Source organism: Corvus kubaryi, unplaced genomic scaffold (assembly GCF_017639235.1).
Source record: "Corvus kubaryi isolate FWS band 111438036 unplaced genomic scaffold, C.kubaryi_AGA036_p1.0 37266, whole genome shotgun sequence".
Lineage (NCBI taxonomy): Eukaryota > Metazoa > Chordata > Aves > Passeriformes > Corvidae > Corvus > Corvus kubaryi.
This window is the reverse complement of record NW_024581081.1, coordinates 6,077,273-6,089,359: the sequence shown is the minus strand read 5'-3', so window position 1 is coordinate 6,089,359 and position 12,087 is coordinate 6,077,273. Positions and strand designations below refer to the sequence as shown.

At 38.5% G+C, this 12,087-nt stretch overlaps 1 protein-coding gene across 4 annotated transcripts in view; it reads right to left on the bottom strand.

The window, feature by feature from the left end:
• Positions 1–4,493: 4,493 nt before the first annotated feature.
• TTC13 (tetratricopeptide repeat domain 13) overlaps positions 4,494–12,087 on the bottom strand; it is a 60,065-nt gene continuing 52,471 nt past the window's right edge. For all 4 annotated transcript variants that reach the window (XM_042025208.1, XM_042025205.1, XM_042025207.1 and 1 more), the window contains 5 exons: positions 11,535–11,670; positions 10,838–10,917; positions 9,681–9,759; positions 8,058–8,137; positions 4,494–4,688 (listed from right to left, as the gene is read on the bottom strand). In XM_042025208.1, coding sequence (XP_041881142.1) covers positions 4,565–4,688; positions 8,058–8,137; positions 9,681–9,759; positions 10,838–10,917; positions 11,535–11,670 — 499 coding nt within the window. In that variant the 3' untranslated portion in view covers positions 4,494–4,564. The remainder of the gene's footprint in view (positions 4,689–8,057; positions 8,138–9,680; positions 9,760–10,837; positions 10,918–11,534; positions 11,671–12,087) is intronic.

The window sequence follows — 12,087 nt, the reverse complement described above, 5'->3', positions numbered from 1 at the left end:
CAGCCCGCGGCAGCCCCTGCTCGCCTTTCTCCCACGGCCTCGGGCCGGCGAGGGACGGAGGGAGGCGGGGACGCCGCCTCCCGGGCTTGCTTCGGTCTCGGTACCGTCGGTAGCGTGGCGCTGACCGGGCCCCGCGGCCCTCAAGTGCTCCTCCCCGTAGCGCTCGTGTCCCACAGCCCTTGCCCTTCTTTCCCGAGGAGGGAAGCTAGAGTAGTCCCGCGCTGCCGGGGCCAGGAGCACCAGGAAAGGAAAGGACTTGCCTTGGCTGGCAGAGGAGCACCGTGCCCAAGAACCTGCGTTTCCTAACTCCTAAATAAGTCGTAGTGTTTCTTAACACGACAGAAGGTCCAGCAGCTGCTCTCAGAAGAGACAGGAACCTGGCACAGGTTGTTTTGTCCAACTCAACCAGTCCGAGGCTTCTGTATTAATTTGATAGTAAAGCTGCAGCCTAAGTGTAACAAGTCCATGCTGTAAGCATTAGTTGTATTGGTAAAAGAGATTTCCTACAGGCTGAAATTACTAGGCTTTCTGGTCTCTTCCTTTGCTGTACAAATGCTCTTTTCCTGTAAAAAGTCCTCATTTTGGCAAAGGATTCACCGAGGTCCCACATGCAAACTCCCAAGAGTCTCCTGGGGTGAGGGAAGTATAGCTCCTTTCCACTAAAAAAAAAAAAAAAAAAAAAAAAAGCAAGCTTCCCTAAGATAGGCAAATATGCCAGAAGATTTATGTGAGACTAAAACTACTTTGACTTTTGGCCTAGGTAGTTGCAGGGGAATTTTTATTATCTTCAAAATATATTACAAAGTAGCACAAATATTGAGGTTCAGATTAATGGTTTTTCATTGCTTAGCCTATTTTTTTCCCTCATTCTGCTTTCTTTAGTATCATTCTTAATAGATAAATGATTGGGGTTACAATACATTAATGTTCCCATTTAAGAGTTCAAATGGTATCGCTAGAGCAGCTGTCTAAGATGACACAGAAGAGGATGGAGAATGATAATTAGATTTCTCCACAGACTTAGTTCTTAGGAGGTAATTACAGTTCCCCAAGTCATCACATACCAGCCCAGTTATATAATCCTGTTTTGTTTGTTAAACTTGTTTGAGAGAGCTTACTTGAGCTTGCTTTCTTTCTTAGTCATCTGCATCACGCCCAGAGAAACAAGCCTTTTAAACACGTTTGCAGGCACACACACACTCACAGAGGTGTAATACATGTTACACCTAACCCTCCCGTGATCTCCCATTAACCTCTTTTGTCCGCCACCAGGGGGTGGGTATGAAGTCAGTCGCAGGAGTAAGAAATGAGGACAAGGAAACCCAGACAATTGTACATGGTTGGTTTGGACAGGCAGTTTTCTTCTTCCCCACCACCCCTTCTCCACTCCCTCTGGTCTAATCCCTAAACCAAAACCCCTCCTTTTCGTAGTTCCAAGATTGTCTGGTCAAGTGCCAATGCTGATTCCCCTTTCTCAATGAAAAAGACAAGGCATAACAAAACTTACAGGCTTACAAGACATCACAACATTAGAACAAAACCAAGGCATAAAGCTAGACATATTTTCCAGGCTGCTGTTCTTCCAGGAAAGTAACTCCTTTCCTCCTTAATGAAATGTAGTAGAGGTTTCTTATACTTCTAAACAGAAGAAGCAAATCGTGCTTATTTCTAGTGGGATAGAAGAAGGTACTTAAGAACAGCATGTTGGGAAAATATGTGTGTCACAAATGAACAGTAACCCAATTATTTCAAAGAAAACTCACAAGCCTCCTTCATCCTTACTTGCAAAGAAATACCTACTTATGCCCTTTACCGAAATTCTGATCAACAAAGTTTAGAATGCATGTTCATTGGTACTAAACAGATAGGTGGTCAAATTTGCCTTTGTTATGGTTTGGTTAATGACCCTTGGGTCTGCATAGGAAATTCTGCCTTTTTTTTTTCTCCTGATGAGTTTTACTTAACTCAGAATCACACTTATCCTTCCAAAAGCATAGAAGCATTACAAAGTGTGTCAGTGCTTACTAAAGGCTAAAATCTTGGATTCCAAACAGCTATTTCCCCACTTTTCTAGATTTCCTTGTATTTAGGGCACTCACCTATTACACACCCCTCATCAGATATATGTACCTGAACTTAACAAGCAAACAAGGAGAAGAGAAAAAGAGGCTTTAGGAAAAACGGGTTTAGACATGGGCATACCATTTGCTTTCTGGTATTTGCAAAGCAAATGGTCATTTCTACAGTTCAAGATATTGCACATTACATCATTCTACCCTTGGCTGGATGTTGGGTCACAATTTTTGATCAAATCTAACCATGTTATTATCAGTGTAGCTCCAGTACAGTGCATGCAAACTTTGAAATACATTCTAAGCCTACTTTCAGACATACAAGAAATAGGATTAAAAAGTGAACAAAGTATCTGCTTCATACAGTGTTACTTCCCTGTGCTTATAAATCTGGTAACAGTACCATAAATTAAGGCAAGAAGTTAGTATTTTAAGAGTCTGTTTTAAGAGAGGAAGCAACAGCAACATTTGTTGCATATGGAAGGAAAGCATGTTCTTTCCTTACCCTTGTATTTTCAATGTACAATCCTAGGATACGAAAATTCATGAAAAAAAACTTCCCATAGGTACATATGCACCCTGGGATAATTTAAATTGGAAGCACACTTTTGAAGTGGGTCTTCTCATTTTTTCCATTTACCACATTTTGGTTCACAGTGCTGAGAGATACCTGTTGTTTCATCCAATAGGTAAGTCCAGACTGGAATATGCATTGCTAAGATTCAGCCTAAATGCAACAGTTCATCAACTAGACAAACGGACAAAAATAAAACTCCAAAATGCCTGTAATGTGTCTGGGATGTACTGCTTCCCAATGAAGATACAATATGCACCCATTTTCTGAGATTCATTTTTTACCTCCATGAAAATCCTGCATACAGAAACTTTTAGGTCTCTAGCTACCCATATCTGTCATATTCTGCAAATAAGGTAACAAATAGTGAAATCTAAATCAACAGAGCTTTTCATATAATGGATGTCAGTATTCACCACAGCTTCTAACCTTGTGGCACTTCCAGCTCCTGTACTTAACACACACACAGAGCCCACTTTGAATCCAATAAATACTTTTGTGGAATAATCAAGGAGAGACCCTCCATTCCATAAGTTCACCCCATTGTCAATCCCACTGAAATTAAGTCACCTGTATCAACATTCTTGATGCTTTGCTGCATTCCTTTCTTCATTAAAGAGGGGACTGAGATTGCACTGTACTGTACTCAGAGAAAAGCAACCACACCACTGCTATTGGTACACTTGGGGTATACGCAGGATCTTTTCCCCTCTTCCTTGGTAAGTAACTTATTCTTTTGCATATTCCATGTTACATGGTTAGGCCAGGTACTTGCAATTGCCCAGCAAAGCCCAAACCTCTGGGAAACTGGAAGAATATTCATGTAGAAAATGACAGCAACAGAATCAAGTTTAAGCAGTTGAAAGGTGTATCTGAAACAGAACAATTCTGTACATTTCCTGAAATAATGAATATTCAGGTAGGAAAAAAAAGTTTATCAAAGCCACTAAGGAAACCAGATATTTGACCCATGATTGCTTGCTGTTCCTGCAATCACTTAACCTGATAAAGAGCTCTAAGGTCACGGAGCTGAAGCTAAAATGAGTATAATTCAGTAAGGACTCACCAGAAATGCCATCATCACTATTACAATCAGAAATTGGTTCATGGTACTGTCCATGCTATTTGGACTGAAATAGCCCTGCCCTCAGGAAACCTGTCTTTCCAGAATTCTGCCAAGTCTGTGCAACAAACACAACTCAAGGAACCCCAGCTAGTGCTCCTAGTATACTTCAATCCTGTCAATCTGTTGAGAACTTTTGCCAACCACCACCACCAACGGGTACTTGGAAAGGGAGATCGTTGTGGTTCTGACATTTACTCACCAAGAGCATAACTCCAATATGTAGTATATATTTTGTTTGTAGTTATATGTAATTATATGTGATTTGCTTGGTTTTGTTTCCAAATGATGTTTCCCTGAACCCCATTCTTTTAAGCTGACATCTGTTCCTTCACCGGACTGCACTACATGAAATGCCTGTGTATTCTCCAATTACTCACATATGGTACAGCTCTAAGTTTTCTGTGCAAAATTCGGAGGTTTTGAAAAAAACAGTGAGAAGTAGTATAGCATCATTTCCAATGAAGATTACTTTTCTTTTTTTTTCTTAAATTTTCACCTGCAGTATGTTCAGTTCATAACTGTGATCAAGCTTCTTACTGCTCTTCAGTTTGGCCCCTGAATAACTATTTCTGTTAGAGTGTGACTTAATATGAAAAATCAGTTGTTCTACTTATTTTTTCCTTTTTAATATTATTCGTCACAGAAAGATTTCTTTTACTTTGGTGATAAATAGTCAAGTAAGTTTGTTCTATTAAAAAAAAAAAACCAAAACAAAATCAAACCATTTTGACCATAAGTTGCCGTTCAAAATAATTTATGAAGCGGTACCTCTTGGCCTTTTATTTGTATAAATTATACAACAACTATAGTTTTTTTTAGACAGTGAGATGAATCTGTATTTAGTACTTCAATCATTGTTCTCAGGGTTGGAAAAGTCTCTGTTACTGATGGTAGACTCTTGTAAGAAGGTGAAATACTGAAAGAGAAAAAAAAAAGTTATTTTTTGATGCGTTTTATAATTTACCTGCAAGTTAACACATTAACTTAGACTTCTTTCTCCAACAAATTTGGGACCTGTGTCAAGAATCAACCCCATGCAACAGGCTTGGGGCAAAGTGGCTGGAAAGCTGCGGGGCAGAGAAGAATCTGTGTGTCCTGGTTGACAGCAGCTGAACATGAGCCAGCAGTGTGGCCAAGAAGGCCAATGGCGTCCTGGCCTCTGTCAGCAATAGTGTGGCCAGCAGGACCAGGGCAGTGATTGTCCCCCTGTACTCGGCACTGGTGAGGCCACACCTCAAGTCCCATGTCCAGTTCTAGACCCCTCACTGCAAGAAGGACACTGAAGTGCTGGAGTGAGTCCAGAGAAGGGCAATGGAGCTGGTGAAGTGCCTGGAACACAAGTCTTAGGAGAAGCAGCTGAGGGAGCTGGGGTTGTTTAGCCTGGAGAAAAGGAGGCTCAGGGGCCACCTTACTGCTCTCTACAACCACCTGAAAGGAGGGTGTAGCCAGGTGGGGTTTGGTCTCTTCTCTTATGTTAACAAGGGGCAAGACCAGAGGAAACTGCCTCAAGTTGTGCCAGGGAAGGTTTAGATTGGATATTAGGAAATATTTCTTCATGGGAAGGGTGAAGACATTGGAATAAGCTTCCCAGGGAAATGGTGCAATCACCATTCCTGGAAGCAATCAAAAAGTGTGTGGATGCAGCACTTGTGGACATGGTTTAGTGGTGAACACAGTGCTGCTGGATTAGCAGCATTGGAAGTTGGACTCTATGATCTTAAAAGTTTTTTCCCAACCTTAATGATTCAATGATTCTCAGAATGTTGCTCACAACCAGCTCTCGCTTTTCATGATGCCTCTGTCACCATACAAAATGAAAACAGTGACTACATAGAAGAGCTTTCAAAAGCAGCAGAAGTTAAAGAAGAAATGTATTGCTTTAAGTCTTCCAGCCTTATTTAGCATATCCACTATTATTTGTCTACTACAGACAAATTAAGACACTGAGGCTAATTATCTTCATATTATTACATCAAGTCCTTTGGGCTGTAGTTCTTCAGATTTTTTTTTTTTCTCTCAAAAAGTCAACTTTAGCATTTTCTCCACTTTGGCTCATTTTCTCACCTATTATACATCTCTAATTTGACCCAGCAATACTCTAGGTTGTACTATCCTACAAATGGTATTGATTAAAAAGAAATTGTTTTGGTAAGTTTATTTTTAACACAAATGAGCTCCCTGATCTGGTTTGACATGGATTCCCGTAAATTTCAACACAGCTGAGGGAGTCAAAAACACATGAGTAGCACTGAAATGGCTTAAACTGACTTTATTCCCAAGAGAGAAGTTTCTCTTTGGTAAAGATATGTCTTTAAAAAAAAAAAAACAACCCACAAAACAAAAACCAGCATGACTAGAGGATTAATAAAGAAGAGTACATAATTGAGAGAATTACAGAAAAAATTGTGGGAACCATAAATATTTTATATTTCTAAGACAAGCACGTCTCAATATTTGTGCAGACTACTTTTAATAAAAACCACAACTTGGTACACATATAGTTTAGAAATGTCAATCCTTAATGACTACTGAATTTGACTCATTTACAAGTAGATTTTTAGCCTGAGTTTGACAAAGATGTCCTTGAATCTTATTAGCCTTCTTCATTTAGGAAGGGATTTTATAGTCTAGTGAAATTCACCAGGCTCAGAACCTCTGATAATAAACAACACTAATCAGTATGAGATGCTCGGCACTAAGAGCAGCTGCTGAGTTCCACAGTGTCTAGGAAGCTGGACCAGACCTCAGGAGATGTGATCTAAGATCATGTTCAAAGCAAGGTCAACCAAAAAGTCAAATCAGCATGTCAGGGCTTTATCCTGCCAAGTCTTGAAAATCTCCAGCGGTGGAGACTGCACAGCCCCTTTGGGCAGTCTGCTAATGAAAAGATTATGCCAAGTCTAAACGTCATTTCAACTCATGCACATTTTTGTCTTCCCACCAAACACTCACAGTTCCTGCAGAGCTGCTGTTAGATCAAAGCCTTATCTTCTCCAGGCTGACCAAGCCCAACTCTCTCCACCCATATTGGTGGCTCTCAACTGAATTTGTTCCGGTTTATAATCTAGTTTATCAGTCTTTACTGCAGCTGGATGCAGTATTTTAGGTGTGGTCTAAAGTGCTGAATAGCCCCTAAATCTGATTATCCAAACACCTTCTTAATCCATCTAGTTTGTCCAGACCATAATGTGCTATCTTGATATGAGAGTACTGCAGGACTCCTTGCTGAAGTAAAAATAAACAACATTGATTGTTCTCATCATCCCCAAAAGTCAGTTCTTACCACAGAGAACCATCACTGGGTCAAACATTTCGTAAGATGACATTGATTGCTTTCTGTGACCTTTTCCTTCATATAAACTGAAATGCTGTCCTAGAAGACTCACTTCATGACTTTCCCAGGAACCAAAATGACGCTGACCAGCCTACAGTTTCCCTGGGTTTCCTTTTGGCCTTCCTGAAGAGGAACTCAAGACTTCCTTTCCTGCACTAACCAAGAATGTCCCCTGATGTGCACCATGTTTCCAAGATTATAGATGGCCCTGTAAGGACTTTGGACAACTCTCTCAGAACCCTTTAAGTGTCTTGACCCTGACTTGGAAGTATACTAGAACTGATGGTGTGTCTGGCCTGATTTTTAGATTTTGTATGGTTAATAACCAGTAGGGGACCAATCAAATGCACCAGATTCATAATATTAATTCCTTGTCAATGCATGCAGTATTAAATTATAAATTCACATGAAAATCAAAATTTTAAAGCATTGCACAAAAGTCATGCACCTATACTAAGTAATGTAATTCTCCGTACTCAAAATGTCCATCTACTTTGAAAACACTTATTCTCTGAATCAAAATAGCACTAAAGGATAAGCAAATTACTGTGGATATGTAGTTTGAAGAGATCCATAAGAATTTTTAAAAAAGGTCAAAATTTCCCCTTGCTTTGTTCACTCATTGACAGATTACTAATGATAAGCCATAATATAAAAAGATAAATTTGACCCACTGGACAAAATGAAGAAAATATTAACCCAAATAATTTCCTCAGAGGATAATACATAACTGAATGTCTGGACTACTAACTACTCTGTTAGACTAGAAATACAGTACTATGTGTGTAAATGCAAATCTTGTCTCATCAATTCCAAAGAGCGTTAAAAAATACACTGAATCCTTTACTAAACTCATAATTTCTAAGTAACATTTCTTAGTATAGGTTTGAGTTTTACATACAGTCTTTCATATTTTATTTCCCCATTCCCCACCCGAACAAAAGGATTTACCTTTTTAGATTCATCCAGCTCCTTGCTATTTTGCTAAAAGCTTCAGACCCTGGTGCTGTCATGGCTTCAAAATCAACCAGCTAAAAATGCAAGAAAACAAAAAAGATATTAAGAAATTACAGAATTTTTAAGTTCTCTAACTTGAAGAATGGCTTTGAGAGCTTTGCTACCTATGTTCCTGGTAAGACAGGAGTAAGCTTACGAACCAGTCTGTGCCCTGACTGCTTTGTCCCTCACCATCAGTTTGAAGTCAGCATTCAGGCCAGGCACTAAAATTCTCTGTGGGGTTTGCACATCCCACCACGATACTCGAAGCTACACTGGCCATGGCTACTGAATGACCTGCCAGGCAACAACAGGACTCTTGACTACTGTGCACCTTTGACTTCAGAGCAGCCTGAAAATGCAGGCTGTCATAAGCATGGGACCAGCTTAGCCCTTCTAATAACTCTGGCAAAAAAACAAATTCCAGTTTCATTCAACTGGGAAAAACAACCTCTTCCACATTGTGAAAACTTTCCTAAAAACAGGTTTACTCAGATTCAGGAACTCTGTTTCAGGAAAAGCCATCAAATGTAAAGATGTCCCCAGTGTTCCTGTAAATCAGAAATCCTGCTTAGTAGTAATCCTGAAACTCTGCTTGCTGGCATAAAATCAGTCAGCAAAATACTACTCTCTCAAGTCCTAAGAAATTGCTTAAGAAAGCCCACGTAAGTATTTTACCTTAGCTTGAACTCCCTCAGAATGGGGAAGATACCAGCTTCATGGTGTACTGAAAAGCTTTCTTGCTGCTAAGCAAATGCAGTTTGCTCCTAAAACCTACTAGAGTTCACTGTACTCAAAAGGAGTACATTGTTTTCAGGGCTTTCCAGAACAAAATAGAAAGTCACCCTTTCTTCAGTTATCCATGCAGGATATTTTCTTCAACAATTTGGATTCTTTTGACAATACCTTAAAGAGACAGGGGTGTTCTCACTCCTTTCATGCTGTAAAGGTAATACAGCTAACAACCCCCAATTGTTGAAGAAAAGGAAACCACTGAGCAAGGTGGTATAATACTCAAATGTAGTCACTTTATTGAGCACAGTGGTATAATATTCAAATTGAGTCACTTAAAAACTAGGACTTAATTTAAATTCAGCAGAATACAGAGGGGAAGGAGAAATCAAAAGAAGTTGCAAATCGATTTCTACTTACCAAGCCCTAAAAGCTCTACAATACACTGAGAGTACAGACAGAAAATCTCTGCTGTGTGCCAGAAGAGTGACTTTTCCTGCCCCAGTATTCTCAGAACCCTTCTCAAAGCAAGCTGAAAAGAGCATCTCAGCCCACCAGAAATGCTTCACTAACAGATCTGTAATTCCTATGAGACCATACTGCTACAATTTGACAAATCCAAATTACTGCACATACCATCTCCAAATTCACCTGCTGTCAGAATAGCAATGGAATTTTCAACACTCTCAGGCTGCAAGACATCACAGACTGCAGCTAACCCATCTCCAGCAAATAAGCATGCAACTTCTTTTTTTTTTTTTATTCTTACAGCTCTTTCCCCACACTTACAAGTATTACTTCCTCCATCAAGACTGAACTAGTGTACTTCGGTATTTTGATACTTGCCTTTCCTTTAGGAATTTTTCCTGATACTTCTTTTCCACTTGCCATTAATGCTCCCATTATCACTGAATAAGCTATCACACTAAAAGAATAAAATTAAGGACAACAAATGGAGTATAAGTCTTTCCATAATGCTATTTAAGACTACAAAACAAATGGAACGTAGCATTGTTTCATAGAAGGCTAGTAAAGATTACTGTGCTAGTTATTTTAGAAGAAAAAAAAGCACAAAACATGTAAAAAGTGAAATCACTGAAGTTATGAACCTATGGGGTTTTACTACCGTTTCTACATTAGTTAGAACCATATTTTTAGAATTCAGAGTTCTTAAGACTCCACATGGCTGAAAACAAAGCAAGCTCCTGTTCCCAAGAAGATTAGCTGCAGCCCAGAAGAGTTTATGAACTCTACTGCAATAGAGCTAGAGGCACTGTAAAGCTGTTCAGTTATTTAATTTTTTTTTTGAACTGTGGATCTCAGACAGAATTTATCTTAATTTTTACATTCTATAAGAAAAAGGGAAAATCTGATTATAAAATCCCAAAATCTCAGGGTTTTTTTCATATTGAACTGTATCTAGTAGTAATATTAAAGATATTAAGTGCTTTGTGGAACAGAAACTCATAAGTCTTAGATGTAACCAGGTTTGCATTAAACTAGAATTCCAGTTGAAGAGTTCTGGGACATATGGAACTTTATCCTGTGGTTTCATTTAGTGACCCGAACAGTTGCAACAATTTACTAAAATAGTATTTTAGTGTATTTTATTAAAATAAGTTATGTCAAAGTATATTTCATCTTAAATACACATTTCAGAAAAGCCTCAAGTGAAATGAGTGGTGTAACACAATATGGATTAGAACCAGGCGTTACAATTTAAAAATGACGCTTCTCAATGTGTGAGCTGATGTCTATAAATACAGACTACTCATCATTTTAAATATACATGCAGCTATGAATAGTTACCATCAGCAATTACAAACTAGCTTTTAAAACAATACTAAGTCAGTTCCCATTGTCATGGCAGCACAAAAGGAGAGACTGTGAAGGGCACACAGGTCTATTAAAAATAGTATTAATATTAAAAAATATATTAAGATACTGCAACACACGGACATTGTACAGCATGCATCCAAGACATGATGAATACAAACACTAACCTAGATCCTCTTGAAAGTGGCATTAAATTATAGAAGTAATAAACTAGTGACAGGATCAAGTTGCAAACAGCATCTACTTCCTAAGAGAAAAAAAAAAAAGTGTGAATTAGAGGTAATTTAATAGCCAGGTAGTAACTTATAAAGGTACACATATTGCAAAGTCTTACGTTACTGAAATTACTGTCTTTTTAAGAACCATTTCAAATGTGAAAATGTCAAATTGTGAAGTTGAAGTCTGACTAACAGATGTTTAATCAAACTACTTTGTTATATCCCAAATGTAGTCAGATTCTCCTTGCACATCAAATCAGCACAAACACAGTTCTAGTGCCTGTCATGAATTCGTGTTACTCATCTTATGTGTAACCACCATGTGCCAAATCCTGAACAGTACTTACAGGGATGATGACAAAGGTGAACACAGACCCATGAGAAAAATAAGAAAAAAAACAGAACACACTGTGATATTGAGACTTTGCCTGGACACCCTCTAGTAATTCAGGCAAAGCACAGCAAATTTTACAGTTACAGAAAGAATTACAGCAACTTCTTATGGTATTCGTCATAACTGGGTTTAAGTAACTTTATTACTTAAGAACTCTGTCAAAAAGTATTAGAATAGGGACTACAGAAAAGAGAGTATAAAAGCATAAAAGGATTTTTTTCAAGGAATTAATAATTCCTTGAACAGCCTTACCCCCAGCTCTGCAGACAGAATTAGAATTTTTCCTTTAGCTGTTAAATCCTTATATAGCGCATCTATTTCTGCATGATACAGCTGTGTTCTCTCTTCTGTCGTCTGAGTTTCTACTGAAAATAGTATGTTCCCCACTCTATTAAGCAGATGGAAAAGAAAAGGAGGAAAGAAATTTTTTGAACAGAACTTGATGCATATCCAGGGTAAATTACAAATCCACTACAGTTACACATCACCTTTTTCCTATCATCTTCCTTAAGCAGAAGATATGTGCATTACTTCCCCAAAAATCACTGAATTAAAAATGCTACATCACATTCTAAGTCTGAAAGAATATCTAAAGACTGCCACCAAGATACCTGACAAGCATTAGTGTTTCACTTAAATTGTGGGTAAAAAATAAGAAATATCAAATTTTAAAATATCTTTACAGACTTAGGATTTTGGTATAGAATGTAGAGTGTAGTTTTTCTTCATTCCTAAACTACCAAAACGGGATTGTTTTGGTATTAAAGCATAGTTACAAACTATGGATCAAAACAGACTGAGTGAT